At 37.1% G+C, this 20,077-nt stretch overlaps 3 gene segments (V, D, J or C); 2 read left to right on the top strand and 1 right to left on the bottom strand.

The window, feature by feature from the left end:
• The first annotated feature begins 3,204 nt into the window (after positions 1-3,204).
• Positions 3,205-3,774, top strand: LOC137198565 (immunoglobulin kappa variable 2-28-like). The segment is given in 2 exon segments: positions 3,205-3,250; positions 3,467-3,774. Coding segments are annotated over 2 exon segments (354 nt in total).
• A 2,811-nt stretch (positions 3,775-6,585) lies between these two features.
• Positions 6,586-18,696, top strand: LOC137199083 (Ig kappa chain V region 3374-like). The segment is given in 2 exon segments: positions 6,586-6,782; positions 18,369-18,696. Coding segments are annotated over 2 exon segments (375 nt in total).
• Positions 11,535-18,283, bottom strand: LOC137198485 (Ig kappa-b4 chain C region-like). The segment is given in 4 exon segments: positions 11,535-12,014; positions 13,033-13,108; positions 17,127-17,183; positions 18,197-18,283. Coding segments are annotated over 4 exon segments (549 nt in total).
• Positions 18,697-20,077: the final 1,381 nt, after the last annotated feature.

The raw sequence follows: 20,077 nt of genomic DNA, 5'->3' as shown, positions 1-20,077 counted from the left end.
AGTGGAGTTCAGGCTGAAAATTCAGGAGTTTATTACTGTCAGAGTCGTCACTCTATGAACAGTCAGTATGTGTTCACACAGTGAAAAAGTGTCGTACAGAAACCTCCCTAATGCAGAGACTGATACAGTTCACTGAACACACACACACACACACACACACACACACACACACACACACACACACACACACACACACACACTCAATTCAATTCTATTTTATTTATATTGTGCCAAATCATAAGAAAGGTTATCTCAAGGCATTTCTCACATATAGCAGGTCTAGACTGTACTCTTTATTTTTCCTCCATGAGCAGCACTTGGTGACAGCAGAAAGGAAAAACTCCCCTTTAACGGGAGGAAACCTCAAGCAGAACCAAGCAGCCATCTGCCTCGACTGGTTGGGTTGACAGAGAAAGAAAGATGGAGGGAGAGAGACACAGAGAAGCATAATAAGAACAATAACAACAATAATACAATAACAACAACAATAATAATAGAGATATGACTAGTAATAATAATAGCAATAACCACAGGACCATGTCCATGGTCCATCCCTGCACCATCCTGAAAGTTTCCTCAAATAAAGTGAACAAATCCAGTGAAGAAGCCCAATCAGACCATTAAAACCACAACAACATCCAGCAGAGTGAGCTCCACTGATGTCGACCCACAAAACAAACTCACGATACATGAAACATGAATGTCCACAGATTCCACTGAAATCTCAGAACAATGAAGCTTCAACAAATACTTTCAGTAATAGAAACACCAAACATGATGTATTCTTTGTCACAATCCATTCAGTAAATGTCACTGAACAAACTGCATTATATGACACCAAACACTCCACGACTACAGTATGAGCCCACAAACAACTGACTGTAAACACACAAATAGTTTATTTTATTAAAAGCTTGTATAGTTTGATATTAAGTGTAAAGATGTTTTAAAAAGGCCTTTAAAATACTTAATTTTACTGCAACACCAACATATTAATATTGCACCAGCTAGTCCAGAATGTGTGAAGGCATGAGTCAAAAGTTGCATCTCAATTCCCTTAATTGATCCCTTAATTGATCGCTTAATTGATTGCTCCTCACTCCTCGCTAGACCCAGAAATTCTTCCGGTCTTTAGTTTAGAAGGTTGTCTCAAAGTGTTTATTTCTGCTATGAAGAGCGAGGAGTGAGGAAGGATCTCTGAAGAGCCATGAGCATCATTTATCAGCCGACACGCCTCCTTATTGGATATCAGACATTGATTAGACGCTGCAGCTGATCAGACTGATCTGATACATCACAACATCACTGACTGGAGACAGATTACAGATTAAACTCAAATGTATCACTTCCAAGTTTTATATTTTATTTGTTTTCTGATTCACCATCTAGTTAAACATCTGTGTTAATTGTCAGTCTGATCAACAAAAGAACCATAAACAACTTTCTTCATTTATTAGAAAGATTTTTCTTTTCATGATCTGTTATTTCCCCCATTAACTTTTATAATACATAAATTAGAGTCAGAGAGAGTCTGTCTATCAGCAAGAAACACATTTTAAACACTTTTTTATTTTACATCATTTATCGTCATTTCCATTCAGTCACATGTGAGGCTGAAAGTCTCTGAGCATCGGGTGATATGAGTTATATAATTTCCTTTTTACTTGAAACATTTAGTCTAATAAATAATTTACAGTGTTCAAAGGTCATCCTAATTATGTTCTGAGTCATTAAATAATGAATTGCAACCAGAATATAAACAAATACAGACTCAAATAATGAATAAAGAATAGAAATGCATTCAGTTGAAATGGTTCCTGTGTCTCTGAGCAGGACACAGTATAAATACTGAATGCAGGTTTTTATTCATGTGCAGGTGTTTGTTAAACAGGTAACAGGCTGCAGAGAGAAAACAGCTGCTGGCAGTGATAACTGTGAACCTTTATTAGTGTTAACACAGTGCACATGTGTGTAGACACAAACTCCATCAGAAGTCTCTACAGCTGTTAAAACCGACTGACAGCTGATCAGCTGCCACCGTCGTCCAAAACCAACGTTGCTTCATGTGACGCTTCAGAGGAAAGGACGTCTCATTTCTCTAAAACCATATTTTCATGCTTCCTCTCTCCTCACATCTTTTCCTTGCATCTTTAGTGGGAAGAATTAGGATACAAAGAAAAGATGCAAGTGAGGGAAACGTGGATGCAATTTAAGGAAATTGGGATTCACCCAAAGACTCAGACAGACTCATAGACAAAAATCCACCGCTAAGACTTTTTGTGTTTTCAGCTCTAAATCATAACAATTGGTTGGAAAGTTTTACCTTCATGTTTCTTGTATTTTACCTCAAATGAGACATCAGAGGAGGGATGATGGCTGAGATAAATATGTAACTTTCACAAAGAGGAAATAGCATTTAATTCCATTTTAAACAACCAGAATGAAACTCTGAAAGTATTAAAATTCAGATTAAATGAAATGTTTTAAATAACACAGAGCAATGAGAGTCTACATTCAGTTACTTGTGAGTGCACATATTCCATGTGATATACTGTCAGATATTGTAAACATGTCTTTCAAGGTCTGAAAACTTGTTAAATCCCACATTTTTTCAATTTTTTGAGGGCCATAAAGTTGTGTATATACTGTGTGTTAAACTATTATATCAGGTGCTTTAACATCAAGAGGAAGCCCTCTGAATTATTCTCCCATTAATGTTTTATTGAGTGCACCTAGGACATTTTGACATGACGTCTTTGACCTTCTGAACGAATGTGAGCTTGTAAAACTGTTGTAGTGTTAGAAATAAAAAACATAATATCATCAGCATACCGTCACATAAAATGAATGTGATCGTTGGTTGTGACCTGACTCAGCATTTGACCAAGAAGGTCTGTATATAAACTCCACCTGATTCAACACATGTGAGAGTCCCAAAACAAGCCATCAATTACATCAGCATGTCTACATCTAATTATTTACAGTATCTACAATGTAAAAATCTGAGGTATCGGCTACAAATTACAGTGAGTTCTCCCAGCAGTGAGGAGGAAACAGCATGATATGTTGAGGACAGCTACAGTTCACTGACTCTGTGTTTGCATATCTGTCCTGCCTCTCTGCTCCCAGCCGTTAAGAGGCCAGTGTTGATCAGTGGCTGTCCAGACCTTTCAGAGCCACTGACACGCCAGCAGCACAATGATGATGTCACTGACTCTACTGCTGGCCACCCTGGGGCTCCTTGTTCAGGGTGAGACTCTCTTGTGAAAACTTTGCTTCAGGATGCAACCAGGTTCATCACAATGATGTTCTGCTGTGATGGAGAAACACTGAAACAAGCAGCATTTACCTTCTTCCATCTATTCTCCATGTTAAAGAAATGATACTCTTCTGTTTTCATGTTGATCATCTTTCTCCAAGCTGGATTTGTCTCAATGACCCTTCTCTTCTTTTTCATGTTTTCCAGGTTCATCAGGAGAAATCATCCTGACTCAGTCTCCTGGATCTCAGTCTGTTGTTCCAGGACAGACTGTCTCCATCAGATGTAAAACCAGTTCAAGAGTTTATAACGACCTCCAGTGGTACCTTCAGAAATCTGGAGAAGCTCCTAAACTCCTGATTTATAATGCTCAATCCCGTCAGCCTGGAGTTTCAGATCGTTTTAGTGGAAGTGGATACGGCACTGACTTCACTCTGGCCATCAGTGGAGTTCAGGCTGAAGATTCAGGAGTTTATTACTGTCAGCAGGATAACAGCTTCCCGTTCACACAGTGATACAATGTCGTACAAAAACCTCCCTCAGCTGAAGAGGAACTGATCTGACTCAACAGCTGCACTCAAACAAAAACAACAGAGGTTTTAATAATTTCATTTTAACATAATCATTAACACACTAATCATTCTGTATTTAACAACATTTTTTTATTTTAAATACTTTCATTAATACAGAATATAAAACATTTGGCTGAACATCAAATCTAACCTCTGTTGAAGTATGATTTCAATTCTTTAATAAGTTTAATCTACTGACTACAACACATGAACACTAAAACTATTATTATTTATTTATTTCATCTCTTACTATTTTTCATAGATACTCAAACATACAATTTTTTAGAAATAAATTACAAAATGTTATCATGATGAAATTTACTATCATTTCTGTTGTCTTGTTCAGTAGAAGCAGTTTGTAAAAATGTCCAGAGTTAAAATGTCAGATCACACTCATTTTATATCTCTTTATGCTGATGATATTTTGCTTTTTATTTCAGAATTAGAACATATTTCTGAGGGTTTTGTGATTTTGTTTAAAAGATTATGTATGTGCTTTTAATACATCTGAAAAAATAAAAATATTAGACTCTTTGCACTGACACACTTCAGTAACATAAGATGATTGGGGATTTTTCATTAAAACTACTCAATTACTAATTATTACAGACAAATCTGAAGTGACTCCAGCAAAGCATTTTCTACAATTATTATGACTTTACTGTAAACTATGAAAACAAATTATAGACTTACTACCACCATGACTGTGTAGCATTAATCACATAATATCTAAGAGTGTTGTTTGAGTGTAAATACTTTCCTAATATACAGTAAATGAATCAATACATTATGTGATCTTACATTTTCCTTCGGAAGTCTTCATAGAGCAGTTGAAACATTTATAACTCAGTTTTTATCAGGATTTACCATCATTACTGTTACCATTAAGTGAAAATAATTAAGACACATTTATAATAATAAAGATGAAAACAAGTGATTTGATGAACAGATCTTTATTGTCTGGAAATACTGAAATTATATTGAAACATTACAACAAGCAAGTAAATATTGTTACTGAAACATGTGAAATAAAAGAGAGAGATAGTTGCAGAGATCAGAGTGAGAGCAGTAGCAGAGTAAAAGCAGTAGCAGTGAGTCAGGTCAGGACAGGGAACACTGGTCTCTCCTCAGTGTCTCTGAGACTGGAGTCTGGGAGCCCTGGGTGGCCTCACAGGTCACAGAGCCCACCTTCCTCCACTGGTCTGCAGGGAGCCTCAGGGTGCTGCTCCAGCTGTAGCGGCCGTCCTTCTGCAGCACCCCGGGGCTCCTGCTCTGCTCCAAGCTGCTGCTGCTAATGCCTTCCACCTTCCAGGCCAGACTCCAGTCTGAGGGGAAGCCATCGTTGGCCAGACACATGAGCGTGGCCTTCCCCTGCTGCAGCTCCTCGCTGGAGGGGGGCAGCACCGTCAGGGTGGGACGGACATCACCTAGGAGACACCAATCACATTAGAGGACAGGGACCACACATCTGTCAATCAAACACCAGACACTTGGACACCTTTACTGTGTGAGAGTGGATTTTCCCCTTTAAGGAGTTTCTGTCAGATGTTTTTTCTGCTCCACCAGTCACTCACTCACACATTGTTTCACTTCCCTTTAAGAAACCTCTCATGCAGATCAACACAGAAAGAGTCCTCATATGACTCTTTACTGCATTTTATTTTACACTATTTACTGAAAATAAAGATATAAAGTTTGTAAATATATCTTAGACATCCTTGATTTAATTTTAGAATTTATACCAACAACTTTACTGACAAAACTATCAAAAGAGCAACAGTTAATCAGATTCAGTGTTAAAGGACATTATGAGCAAAAACTAACAGACAGCCGTAATATACACAACATGTTAAGACATATTAAAGAAACAAATATCTTTAAGAACAAAGAAATATTTCAAACTGAGGTTAAAAGACAATTTCTGTCATTTTAAATGATGAGAGACGTGCAGCATTTTTTTTTTATCATCACCCACACTGTTCAGAATAAATTTAACTCAACTTTCACTCAAATTGGAGATTTAAAGATTAAAATTTAAAAACATGTTTAAAGTAGGATTGTTGCTCTTTAATCTTTCTGCTGTTCACATTTAACAAACTAACTGGAACATGTAAAGAAAAGTTCAGTAAAGCTGCTTTGAGTTCAACTTCAAGGTTAAAGAGGAGAAATGAACAATAAAATTGAGACTTTAAAGTGTTTTAGATCAGCTCAGTGGAAACTTATATCTACTACAAATGTTCAGACACAGAAATTTCATGAATTTAACTGATGATTCGATATTTAATATTTGAGCAGAAACTTACTTCCAACATCCAGTCTGGTTCCTCCACCAAAAGTCCACCACAGTGATACAAACTGACTGAGTCGTCGTACAAAAACCTCTCACTGTAGAGAGACACGGCTCCCTGACTTTGAACACAACAAACTCTACAAAAACAGTCTCAGTCTGTGAAACACAACTGGATGATATGAAAATATATAACAGTAGGCCAATAATTTATATTTTTATTCTAAAATTAATCATTTTGTTTCATGTTTACTGTATTTTAAATTATGTCTTGAATTAAAACTGAGTGTTGTAGATGTAAAATGAATCAAAACAGACATTTCTAAAGACAATCTGTTCACAGAACATAAATGAAACACATAAAATGATCACTGACAAATAGATAATCAATAATCTGGTAAATTGATTGATCCGTTGATGAAACGGCATCATCAGAGTAATCCAAGTCCTTGATGGAGTCAGTCAGAGCATTTCCATAGAGAGCCACTTTGCATCAGCAGCACCATGCTCCAGTGCTCTGGGGGAGTTTATAGTCCTGAGAGTTGAACACTGGATGACTGACAGCTGTCCTTCATCATAACAGAAGCCACAGAAATCCTCCTCATCAAAAACATGACTTTGATCTCTGTCCTCATCTGGACTCTCCTCTGCTGCTGCTTCACAGGTAAAGTCCAGAGAATCAAACTCCTCTCCTCTATGAACATCCGTCCCTCTGAAATGAAGCCGACAAAACCATCAAAACCATCAAAACCATGACGCTGCTTTATGTTTTTGTCTCTGTATCCTCAGAGTCCAGAGGCCAGGTCACAGTGACTCAGCCTGCAGCAGTGAGATCTGCTCTGGGAGGATCCACAACCATCAGCTGTAGGACCAGTCAGAATGTTTATGGTTCAGACCGTTTAGCCTGGTACCAACAGAAAGATGGAGAAACTCCTAAACTTCTCATTTACTATGCTACCAGACGAGCATCAGGGATTCCAGATCGTTTTTCAGGCAGTGGATCAAACTCTGACTTCACTCTGACCATCAGTGGAGTTCAGGCTGAAGATTCAGGAGTTTATTACTGTCAGAGTTTCCACTATCCCAACAGTCAGTTTGTGTTCACACAGTGAAAAAGCGTCGTACAAAAACCTCCCTCAGTCAGACTGAACAAAAACTGAACTGACTGCTGCAGCTGGAAGCTACTGCAGAGACTGATACAGTTCACTGAACACACACACACACACACACACACATACACACACACACACACACACACACACACACACACACACACATACACACACACCAGTGGGTATTTAACAAGTATATACAGATCGTTCACTATCTTCCATCATAAATGTAAATATATATCAATACAAATATAATTACAAATGTTTATTAGACATGGAGGACTTGTTTCTCTTCTCCTCTTTTGATTTTTTTGGACTCCTGGTTTCTTCCGTTAGGAAATGCATCAGCATCTCCAACACGTTCTCACTCCCAACTCGTCACATATGGAAGCTTGGTCAGGACCCCGTAGTGTCACTTTTTAACGCACTGGGTACCCCTTTAGTGTCGTTTTTCAACGTGCAGTATCACAGCAGTCACTGTTAAAAAATAATTATATTTTATGGTGTGACAACACAGTGGTTAAGGTCTGGTGAGGTTTAGGCACAAAACCCACTTGGTTAGGGTTAGGGAAAGATCATGATTTGGGTTAAAATAAAAATAAAATAAAAACGGCAAGGAACCGTGCTCTGTGATGATTTCCAACTTTCTGCCAACAACGTTACAACCCCTCCACCTCCTAATAAGAAATTCAGCTCATATAGATGTCACGTGAAGTATGTCACTTCAGAAATGTTGATATGAAACGTATTGTTGAAATGTAAATATGCTCCGTATTACAGGTGTTGAAATGTAGATATTCAAGGTATCTGTGGTTTGCACAAACATACAATGCCAACGTTTTATTCTGGTGACCAGGCTGAAATTTGTCACCTTATATAGACGTCATTGGTCTCATGGCATCTATTTCAGACGTTGTGGGAGTTCAACAGAAGTCTGTCGGACTACCCTGCATGTTGAAAAATGACGCTAAAGGGGTACCCAGTGCGTTAAAATGTGACAGTACAGGGTCCTGACCAAGCTTCAATGTGTGACGAGTTGGGAGTGAGAACGGGCTGGCATCTCAGGCATCATTTCATTCACACCATCAAAAAGATCAGCTTGTATGCTGATGACATCCGACCAAACATCACAAAATCCTAATTTTTCCTTCTTTCAATTACTAATCAGATCAGAAGTTATAAGAAGTGTTCTAACCATTCTCACTCCTATTTTTAAATTTGCATTAGATCTTTTTTTTTTCTTGTTTTATTTTACACAAACATAAAACACATATTCAGTACTCACACACACAAACAAAAACAACAGACATACCACATATATACATATATGTACACATATACAAACATACATATACATACATACATGTCAAGCACTATATGTGATTGTGGTTCAAAAATATTCACTTATACAGCAATTTAAATTAAACACGTCATGTTATAGAAGGAACTAAATAAAAAAGAGATAATGTTAATTTATGATAACATAGAATAATCATAGTTCTGTATCCCAAGTTTTTGATATTGTCAAGATCTCCCATTTATTTATGTCTGAGCTTTTTGCTCTGCTTTTAATAATAATATATAATTATTTAATAATGATCTTTTCCTGCAAATATGAATGTTTTAAATGTAATATGAAGGAACTCAAAACCAGCTTTTTTTTAGAGAATCAAATATATAAAGCTTGCCAAGCAGCACAATAATATTCAATAACATGTTTGTATCATCTTGATAACCCCAAATAATATTGAGAGGGGATAAAGGTAAAAGGTTTGCTTGTTCAGATAACCAATTTGCTACCTGCTGCCAAAAGGATGAAACCACTGGACAAATAAATGTATAATATCCTCCTCCTCATCACCACAAAATCTATAAATATTATCCTCAGTCATTCTCCATATCTTAAGCATTTTTCTTGTTGGTAACATCTTATAAAACATTTTTAACTGAAAGGCCCATAAATAAGTAGAGCAAGATGACGAGTAAATACATCTAAAAATGTTTAACCAAGGAAGAGGAGTATCAAAAACACCATTCCAATATGTTTGAAAATAATATGGATGAGAAGTTATATTCTCAAAGGACATAAAGAAATGATACATATCTTAAATAAATATGTATTCAATAGAATACACATTTAAGAAATCAAACACATTTAATGAAGAAACACCTCCATAAATCTGTAAAACTCTGGATTTGGGGCCTTTCACATCACTAGTTGCACATTCTGCACTTGAGAAAAACAAAATATCAGCCATGTTTAAAAAAAACTGAAAACAATTCTGTGAAATTAGCCTCAAAATTCTTCATTTACACATTTCACATCAGTCTTTCTAACTGCTTAATGAAGTTCTCTCCCTCAGATTGTCACTCCTTTATGTTATGGATGATGTAAATGTTGAGTTCTCCCAGCAGTGAGGAGGAAACAGCATGATATGTTGAGGACAGCTACAGTTGACTGACTCTGTGTGTTTGCATATCTGTCCTGCCTCTCTGCTCCCAGCCGTTAAGAGGCCATTGTTGATCAGTGGCTGTCCAGACCTTTCAGAGCCACTGACACGCCGGCAGCACAATGATGATGTCACTGACTCTACTGCTGGCCACCCTGGGGCTCCTTGTTCAGGGTGAGACTCTCTTGTGAAAACTTTGCTTCAGGATGCAACCAGGTTCACCACAATGATGCTCTGCTGTGATGGAGAAACACTGAAACAAGCAGCATTTACCTTCTTCCGTCTATTCTCCATGTTAAAGAAATGATACTCTTCTGTTTTCATGTTGATCATCTTTCTCCAAGCTGGATTTGTCTCAGTAACCCTTCTCCTCTTTTTCATGTTTTCCAGGTTCATCAGGACAAAAAATCCTGACTCAGTCTCCTGGATCTCAGTCTGTTGTTCCAGGACAGAATGTCTCCATCACATGTAAAGCCAATTCATATGTTGGTACCTCCCTCCACTGGTACCTTCAGAAATCTGGAGAAGCTCCTAAACTTCTGATATATTTAGCTACATACTCTGGAGTTTCAGGTCATTTTACTGGAAGAAGATCAGGCAATGACTTCACTCTGACCATCAGTGGAGTTCAGGCTGAAGATTCAGGAGTTTATTACTGTCAGCAGTATCAAAGCTTGTTCACACAGTGATACAACGTCGTACAAAAACCTCCCTCAGCTGAAGAGGAACTGATCTGACTCAACAGCTGCACTCAAACAAAAACAACAGAGGTTTTAATCTTTTAATTTGAACATTTTAACACTAAATATTCTGTATTTAACAAGAAAAAAGATTTATTTTAATGCTTTCATTAATACAGAATATGAAACAGTTGGCTGAACATCAAATCTAACCTCTGTTGAAGTATGATTTCAATTCTTTAATAAGTTTAATCCACTGACTACAACACATGAACACTAAAACTATTATTTATTTATTTGATCTCTTACCATTTTTACAGATACACAAACATACAAGTTTTTAGACATAAATTACAAAATGTTATCATGATAAAATCTACTATCATTTGTGTTGTAAAATTACTAATCATGTCATGTGTCATATATTTGTCATTTTGCATGTTTTTATTCCAGCAGCAAGTATTTATAATATAAACCAAAAAACATTTAATTGATTATCAAATTAATTAATAATTGAATTCTTTCCCTTTTTCATCTCTTTCATTTGTCTTTGTGTTTCAGCTCTTCAGCAGAAGCAGTTTGTAAAAATGTCCAGGGTTAAAATGTCAGATCACACTCATTTTATATCTCTTTATGCTGATGATATTTTGCTTTTTATTTCAGAAATAGAACATATTTCTGAGGGTTTTGTGATTTTGTTTAAAAAATTATGTATATGCTTTTAATACATCTGAAAAAATAAAAATATTAGACTCTTTGCACTGACACACTTCAGTAACATAAGATGATCGGAGGATCTTTCATTAAAATTAATCAATTACTAATTATTATAGACAAATCTGAAGTGACTCCAGCAAAGCATTTTCTACAATTATTATGGCTTTATTGTAAACTATGAAAACAAATTATAGACTTACTACCACCATGACTGTGTAGCATTAATCACATAATATCTAAGAGTGTTGTTTGAGTGTAAATACTTTCCTAATATACAGTATATGAATCAATACATTATGTGATCTTACATTTTCCTTCTGAAGTCTTTATAGAGCAGTTGAAACATTTATAACTCAGTTTTTATCAGGATTTAATATCATTACTGTTACCATTAAGAGAAAATAATTAAGACACTTTTATAATAATAAAGATGAAAACAAGTGATTTGATGAACAGATCTTTATTGTCTGGAAATACTGAAATTATATTGAAACATTACAACAAGCAAGTAAATATTGTTACTGAAACATGTGAAATAAAAGAGAGAGATAGTTGCAGAGATCAAAGTGAGAGCAGTAGCAGAGTAAAAGCAGTAGCAGTGAGTCAGGTCAGGACTGGGAACACTGGTCTCTCCTCAGTGTCTCTGAGACTGGAGTCTGGGAGCCCTGGGTGGCCTCACAGGTCACAGAGCCCACCTTCCTCCACTGGTCTGCAGGGAGCCTCAGGGTGCTGCTCCAGCTGTAGCGGCCATCATTCTGCAGCACCCCGGGGCTCCTGCTCTGCTCCAAGCTGCTGCTGCTGCTGCCGTCCACCTTCCAGGCCAGACTCCAGTCTGAGGGGTAGCCCTTGTTGGCCAGACACACGAGCGTGGCCTTCCCCTGCTGCAGCTCCTCGCTGGAGGGGGGCAGCACCGTCAAGGTGGGGGTGACTCGACCCACTGGAGGAGGAGACAGAGAGAAAACATGAAGAAAGTTCATGCAAAGAGAAAATAAACTCCACCCTGTTGGTTGCAGCAGAGGAGGCTGCTGGTTCTGTTGGTCTTCCTCAGACTGGATAAAACTGGTCTTCAGTGTTTCACTTCCCTCTCTGAGCTCAGTAACCATGGCAACAGACAGGCATCACTGATGAACCATGGCAACAGACAGGTTTCAATACTAAAGATAAAAGGTTCCAAGCAAACAACTCTTCAACTACTTTAATTTACTCAAAAACTTAAACATCAATGTTAAAGAAGTAAATATTATGCATTACAGAAAGGCAGAAATACTTTTATTTGAGCATCCATATTTTTAAGTTGAAGCCAAAACGTTAAAGTGACAGTTTGTGTTTAATCTCCTCATTTACATAGGCATCACTACTGAACTATGAAAACAGACAGACTTCACTAATGACAAATATTTTAAGCACTAAAATACTTTTTCCAACTTACAAAATTAATCCTATTAATACAACATGAGGTTAAATCAGCTACAGTGATATTATGGTATTCACTGGTTATAATGAGGATGTGACATGTCATGAAATTCATTATTCTGAGAGGAAGATTGAGTTAAACACATGAAATGTTTCCAGATAAAACACTCACTAAATAAATGTCTGGTAGATTTCTTCAGATGAAATTATATAATCACTACGTTAAATTAATAAAGAAGATTTTCTGTCATTCAGACTCTGAAAACTGAATTATATTGTCTTCAAATAAGCAGTTGTACTTTTTAATAATAGTATAAATGATATGAATGTAGAAACTGTCTCAACTAAAGTTTCTGTGTAACTAAAGACTTCTTTCATCAGATGGATTTTTATTTGTATCACTGTGAAGCCTGTAGTGATCACTGCAAAAATATAAAATTTATAAAACTAGCAGCCAAAATGTTTAAGTAAAGCCTGAATTTATCAACTGAAAATAGAATAAAAAAAGAATTTAAATTCTTGTAGAAATTAAAGGTACTTACAGTTAACATCCAGTCTGGTTCCTCCACCAAAAGTCCACCACAGTGATACAAACTGACTGAGTCGTCGTACAAAAACCTCTCACTGTAGAGAGACACGGCTCTCTGGCTTTGAACACAACAAACTCTACAAAAACAGCCTCAGTCTGTGAAACACAGCTGGATGATATGAAAATATATAACAGTAGGCCAATAATTTATATTTTTATTGTAAAATTAATCATCTTGTTTCATGTTTACTGTATTTTAAATTATGTCTTGAATTAGAACTGAGTGTTGTAGATGTAAAATGAATCAAAACAGACATTTCTGAAGACAATCTGTTCACAGAACATAAATGAAACACAGAAAATGATCACTGACACATAGATAATCAATAATCTGGTAAATTGATTGATCCATTGATTAAGCAGCATCATCAGAGTAATCCAAGTCCCTGTTGGAGTCAGTCAGAGCATTTCCATAGAGAGCCACTTTGCATCAGCAGCACCATGCTCCAGTGCTCTGGGAGAGTTTATAGTCCTGAGAGTTGAACACTGGATGACTGACAGCTGTCCTTCATCACAACAGAAGCCACAGAAATCCTCCTCATCAAAAACATGACTTTGATCTCCGTCCTCATCTGGACTCTCCTCTGCTGCTGCTTCACAGGTAAAGTCCAGAGAATCAAACTCCTCTCCTCTATGAACATCCGTCCCTCTGAAATGAAGCCGACAAAACCATCAAAACCATCAAAACCATGACGCTGCTTTATGTTTTTGTCTCTGTATCCTCAGAGTCCAGAGGCCAGGTCACAGTGACTCAGCCTGCAGCAGTGACATCTGCTCTGGGAGGATCCACAACCATCCGCTGTAGGACCAGTCAGGATGTTTATAATTCAAACCGTTTAGCCTGGTACCAACAGAGAGATGGAGAAACTCCTAAACTTCTCATTTACTATGCTACCACTCTAGCATCAGGGATTCCAGATCGTTTTTCAGGCAGTGGATCAAAAACTGACTTCACTCTGACCATCAGTGGAGTTCAGGCTGAAGATGCAGCAGTTTATTACTGTCAGAGTTTTCACTATATCAACAGTCAGAATGTGTTCACACAGTGAAAAAGCGTCGTACAAAAACCTGCCTCAGTCAGACTGAACAGAAACTGAACTGACTGCTGCAGCTGGAAGCTACTGCAGAGACTGATACAGTTCACTGAACACACACACACACACACACACACACACACACACACACACACACACACACACACACACACACACACAGATGATTTATGATGTTCATAGTGTCTCTATCAGTTTTCCTCCTGAAGGTCAAACAGTCCACCTCCCACCTCAACAACCTCTTACTGAGTCAAACAAATATTTAATCATTCAAGATTCATCTTGACCCCAAAATGTAAAATCTATCAGAGACATTCTGTTCTTTTATGCTGTCCCATCATCACCTCAGCTGTTAAATCCTCTTCATCACATTATGTTATGACACATCTCACACTCATCATTGTTCTCTGTATAAAAAAGTTGTATGAACTTCATAACTGACAAGATAGAATAATCATCTCATGATGTTCACTCATAAAAGTCAACTGTAAAAGCTTCCAAACTACCTCACGTCTTCTCTCATTTCAATCTAGTAAACTAAAGTACATAGTAAACTTGGCAGAATTTGCTCCAGATACTCTTCATCTGTTAAAATTAAATGAAGTGCAAACTGCCCCGAGCTAGATTCTTTCATCCGGCCTTAAGATTTTTGGTACAACTTTATAATACAGCCTGCGTTTTACAGTGTAATTTCCTTGTATGAATCCGTACATCTAAAATACTTCCCGGTTCTTACTGGTACTTAAATGTTGTTACAGCGGAAGAAAACAAAACAACGAGAAACAAGGGAGTAACAATTGGGGATTTAGAGTGTAACTTCCAAAAATTTACTGTATAACTTCCCAGAACTTACGGCAAGCAAAGTTTATTTATATAGCACCTTTCACAAATACCAGTTACAAAGTGCTTCACAGTCAAAGAAATAAAATAAAATAAAATAAAATCTGAATAAATAAAAAGCAAAAACACCAGATAAAATATTCAAGGAGAGCAGATAAAATGGACAAATTAAGATAAAATGGCACATAATACCCAAATGCCTGTCTGAACAAATGGATTTTGGTGTAACTTCCTTGTATGAATCAGTACATATGTATATGGATGAGAGGAATAAAATCAAATGTTTTTGCCCTTTGCTCATGGTAGTTATGACAATCATTTTTTATGCATGTATGTTTGGCAGGTAAGCTTCACCCACACTCCAGAGATTCATTATGCATTATGTCGTCTACTTCGTTGTCTAAATTTGAATAAGAACAAGTCGAGAAATGGATCTATACTTTTGATAAATAGTTCCTAGCGGCCATGTTGGTCCAGCACTGCAGCAGCTCATAACAGGCAAACTTACAGTAACGTGATAATATACATATTATATCTTTAATTATACCATAATGAGGTAAAGAGATAGAGAGATAAGAACGTAGTTACTACAGAAGAAGGACTTGTATGGTCACATGTACTGTTTATCATGTAGCAGCAGGTTTGTACTGTGACTTTCTGTGAGACCAAACTGAGCTCAGAGCAACACTGATGTGAATGAAGTCTGTCAGTGAATTAACCAGTGATTCCATTATGTTTGTATCTAAAGAATGTTGTGATATAAAACAATATATGATGATATCAGTGTGATCAGCAGCTTTAAAATGTGCAGATGAAGAAACCTGAGGGACAGTAAGTGTAATAAGAGAGGTGTTTTAAAGGCAGGCTCTCTGGTTATGAAGTCAAGAAACTCATTAAAACCGTTATGTATTTGTAAAACACAGCTGGTTTATACAGAAACTCACTAAAGCAAAACCCACAAATTTCCAAACTTAATAATTATGTTTCGTATATGATGTTAAATTTGTGGTAAAATGAAACTGACAGCCTTTACAGTTCTAAATAAGATAGTAGACATTTGTAGACGTGAATTAACTGATAGAAATCAGCATAAACATGAACACTGACGCATTTTGTTAAAACCTCAGTCAGAGCATTTCCATAGAGAGCCACTTTGCATCAGCAGCACCATGCTCCAGTGCTCTGGGAGAGTATATAGTCCTGAGAGTTGAACACTGGATGACTGACAGCTGTCCTTCATCACAACAGAAGCCACAGAAATCCTCCTCATCAAAAACATGACTTTGATCTCCGTCCTCATCTGGACTCTCCTCTGCTTCACTCAGGGTGAGGAAAATCATTTTTCTGTCATGTGAAAATCATCTGGAGTGTAGCTGAGTTTCACCATCTCATGTCCAGTGTTTCTTCTCTCTCCTCAGGGTCTGTTGGACAAAATGTTGTCTTGACTCAACCAGCAGCCAAATCACTGCAGCTTGGTCAAACTGTCTCTATTGACTGTAAAGCTAATAGACAAGTTGCTCAATACTCTGGTTCACAATACTATCTGTCCTGGTACCATCAGAAAACTGGAGAAGCTCCTAAACTTCTGATCTACTACACATCAGACAGATTTACAGGAATCTCCTCCAGATTCAGTGGAAGTGGAGCAGGGAATGGAGTTGACTTCACTCTGACCATCAGTGGAGTTCAGGCTGAAGATGCAGCAGTTTACTACTGTCAGAGCTATCACTATATCAACAGTCAGTATGTGTTCACACAGTGAAAAAGCGTCGTACAAAAACCTCCCTCAGTCAGACTGAACAGAAACTGAACTGACTGCTGCAGCTGGAAGCTACTGCAGAGACTGATACAGTTCACTGAACACACACACACACACACACACACACACACACACACACACACACACATATTAAATAGATTAAATAATTTGCACATTGCAGTTTTTAAGATGAATGAAAATATGTCAGAACAATTTAAGGAAAACAGTTTATGGACAATGATTGTCTCGGGGGAAATCAATTAAGTTTTCCATCACAGCTTCTCTCCATCAATTCTTACCATATTATGATTTGATCCAATGTTTTAAAATGATAATCAACCCATTTACCGACCAATGAGGAGAGAGATTGGCCGGAGACTTTTGGTTAGAAATTACTTGGTCATGACCTTTGACCTCGGCCTCATACTGGATCACATCTATCTCAATTATATCCTGTTAACAGAAAATATGAAAACACAAATCAGCATCAGAAACTTTCATAATCACAGCTCCCACCACCAAAAAATATAAATCACACTAAATATTATCTTACAGTAAGAAACCAATCACAGTAAGAGGATCAGAGATATGAAAACATTTTTCATTTTTACATCGTTGAAATAAATTTTAATTCAACTTCATAATAGTTAACTATTAAGTGGAAATTTAAATACTAATTTTTGTTAACATTTTAAAAGTAGAAGTATTGTTCTTTAATCTTTTTTCTTCTCAAGCTGTTCACATTTCAGTTTGACAATAATGTGTAAAGACCAGTTTATTGAAGCTGGTCTGAGTTACATCATGATTAAAACAGAAGAGAATATAAGTGATATAAATCAACACAGATGATATTTGTATCTACTACAAACATTTAAACACATTAAAGCTTTAAATGTCAACATTATGTGTAATATTTGAGTACAAACTTACTTCCCAAATCCAGTCTGGTTCCTCCACCGAACGTGAACCACAGTGATACAAACCGACTGAGTCGTCGTACAAAAACCTCTCACTGTAGAGAGACACGGCTCACTCAAAAAAACAAGTCTCTGTTAGTAAAATTACAAGTAACATCACCTGAGTGACAGATATTTCCAGAATGTGTACATTTATTTCATGTTTTAAAGATAAATTGATCTTAATTTCTTTAGAAATACATATTAATAAACATGAGACATTCTGAAAAAAAATGTGTCCAGAGAGAAAAAGCTGAAACCATAAAAATTACATTCTGAACAATATTCTAATAAACTGATTGATCCATTGATTAAACAGCATCATCAGAGTAATCCAAGTCCCTGTTGGAGTCAGTCAGAGCATTTCCATAGAGAGCCACTTTGCATCAGCAGCACCATGCTCCAGTGCTCTGGGAGAGTTTATAGTCCTGAGAGTTGAACACTGGATGACTGACAGCTGTCCTTCATCACAACAGAAGCCACAGAAATCCTCCTCATCAAAAACATGACTTTGATCTCTGTCCTTATCTGGACTCTCCTCTGCTGCTGCTTCACAGGTAAAGTCCAGAGAATCAAACTCCTCTCCTCTATCAACATCCGTCCCTTTGAAATGAAGCCGACAAAACCATCAAAACCATCAAAACAATGACGCTGCTTTATGTTTTTGTCTCTGTATCCTCAGAGTCCAGAGGCCAGATCACAGTGACTCAGCCTGCAGCAGTGAGATCTGCTCTGGGAGGCTCTGCAACCATCAACTGTAGGACCAGTCAGGATGTTTATAATGGGGACTTCTTAGCCTGGTACCAACAGAGAGATGAAGAGACTCCTAAACCCCTCATTTACAGGGCTGACCAGGTGGAATCAGGGATTCCAGATCGTTTTTCAGGCAGTGGATCAAACTCTGACTTCACTCTGACCATCAGTGGAGTTCAGGCTGAAGATGCAGCAGTTTACTACTGTCAGAGTTATCATGAAATCAACAGTCAGGATGTGTTCACACAGTGAAAAAGCGTCGTACAAAAACCTCCCTCAGTCAGACTGAACAGAAACTGAACTGACTGCAGCAGCTGGAAGCTACTGCAGAGACTGATACAGTTCACTGAACACACACACACACACACACACACACACACACACACACACACACACACAGATGATTTATGATGTTCATAGTGTCTCTATCAGTTTTCCTCCTGAAGGTCAAACAGTCCACCTCCCACCTCAACAACCTCTTACTGAGTCAAACAAATATTTAATCATTCAAGATTCATCTTGACTCCAAAATGTAAAATCTATCAAACAGAGACATTCTGTTCTTTCATGCTGCCCCATCATCACCTCAGCTGTTAAATCCTCTTCATCACATTATGTTATGACACATCTCACACTCATCATCTTTCTCTGTATAAAAAAGTTGGATGAACTTCATAACTGACAAGATAGAATAATCATCTCATGATGTTCACTCATAAATGTCAACTGTAAAAGCTTCCAAACTACCTCACGTCTTCTCATTTCAATCTAGTAAACTAAAGTACATAGTAAACTTGGCAGAATTTGCTCCAGATACTCTTCATCTGTTAAAATTAAATGAAGTGTAAACTGCCCCGAGCTAGATTCTTTCATTCCCCTTGAAGATTTTTAACCTTTATCTGATGTTTTCATGATTCCTGTAATAATTGATGTTAATTGTAATTGTTGCTTTATTGTTGGTTGTCTGACTTTAGACGTGTTGTTCTTGTTTGCTGGTTGTTTGGTTTTCTGACCATAATTGTTTCTTGCTCTCTGGTCTCTCTTGTCACAACAGATCTGTATCTCAATGACACTGACTGATGACATAAATAAAGGTACTAAAAGTGTCAATCACATCTAGCAGAGCCATAATATATGTAGCATCAACATGTGCAGATCATCATGATCATAATTTATTGTGTTCAGCAATTCATACATTACATGTCACTGAACAAACTGCATTTGTGGACCAAATGCATTAAAGACGTCAAACACTCCACACTGATGAGCCCATGATAACAACTGACTGTAAATACAGAGATACTTTTTATCTCTGAGATTGATACTTATCAACGTTTGTGTAGTTTGATATAAAGTATAAAGATGTTTTTAAAAAGGCCTTCAAAAAACTGAGAGATTCATTTTGTACCTGTTAGTCCAAAATGTGTGCAGACACGAGTCAAAGATTTTGTAGAAGTTCACAAGTCTTCTGTCAAGATTTTTTGTGTTTTCAGCTCTAAATCGTAACAATTGGTTGAAAAGTTTTACCTCCATGTTTCGTGTATTTTACCTCAAATGAGACATCAGAGGAGGGATGATGGCTGAGATAAATATGTAACTTTCACAAACAGGAAATAGACTTTAATTCCATTTTAAACA

This window comes from Thunnus thynnus, chromosome 15, assembly GCF_963924715.1.
Source record: "Thunnus thynnus chromosome 15, fThuThy2.1, whole genome shotgun sequence".
Taxonomy (NCBI): Eukaryota; Metazoa; Chordata; class Actinopteri; order Scombriformes; family Scombridae; genus Thunnus; species Thunnus thynnus.
Note: the sequence above shows the minus strand (reverse complement) of the source record. Positions and strands in the feature narration are given on the sequence as shown.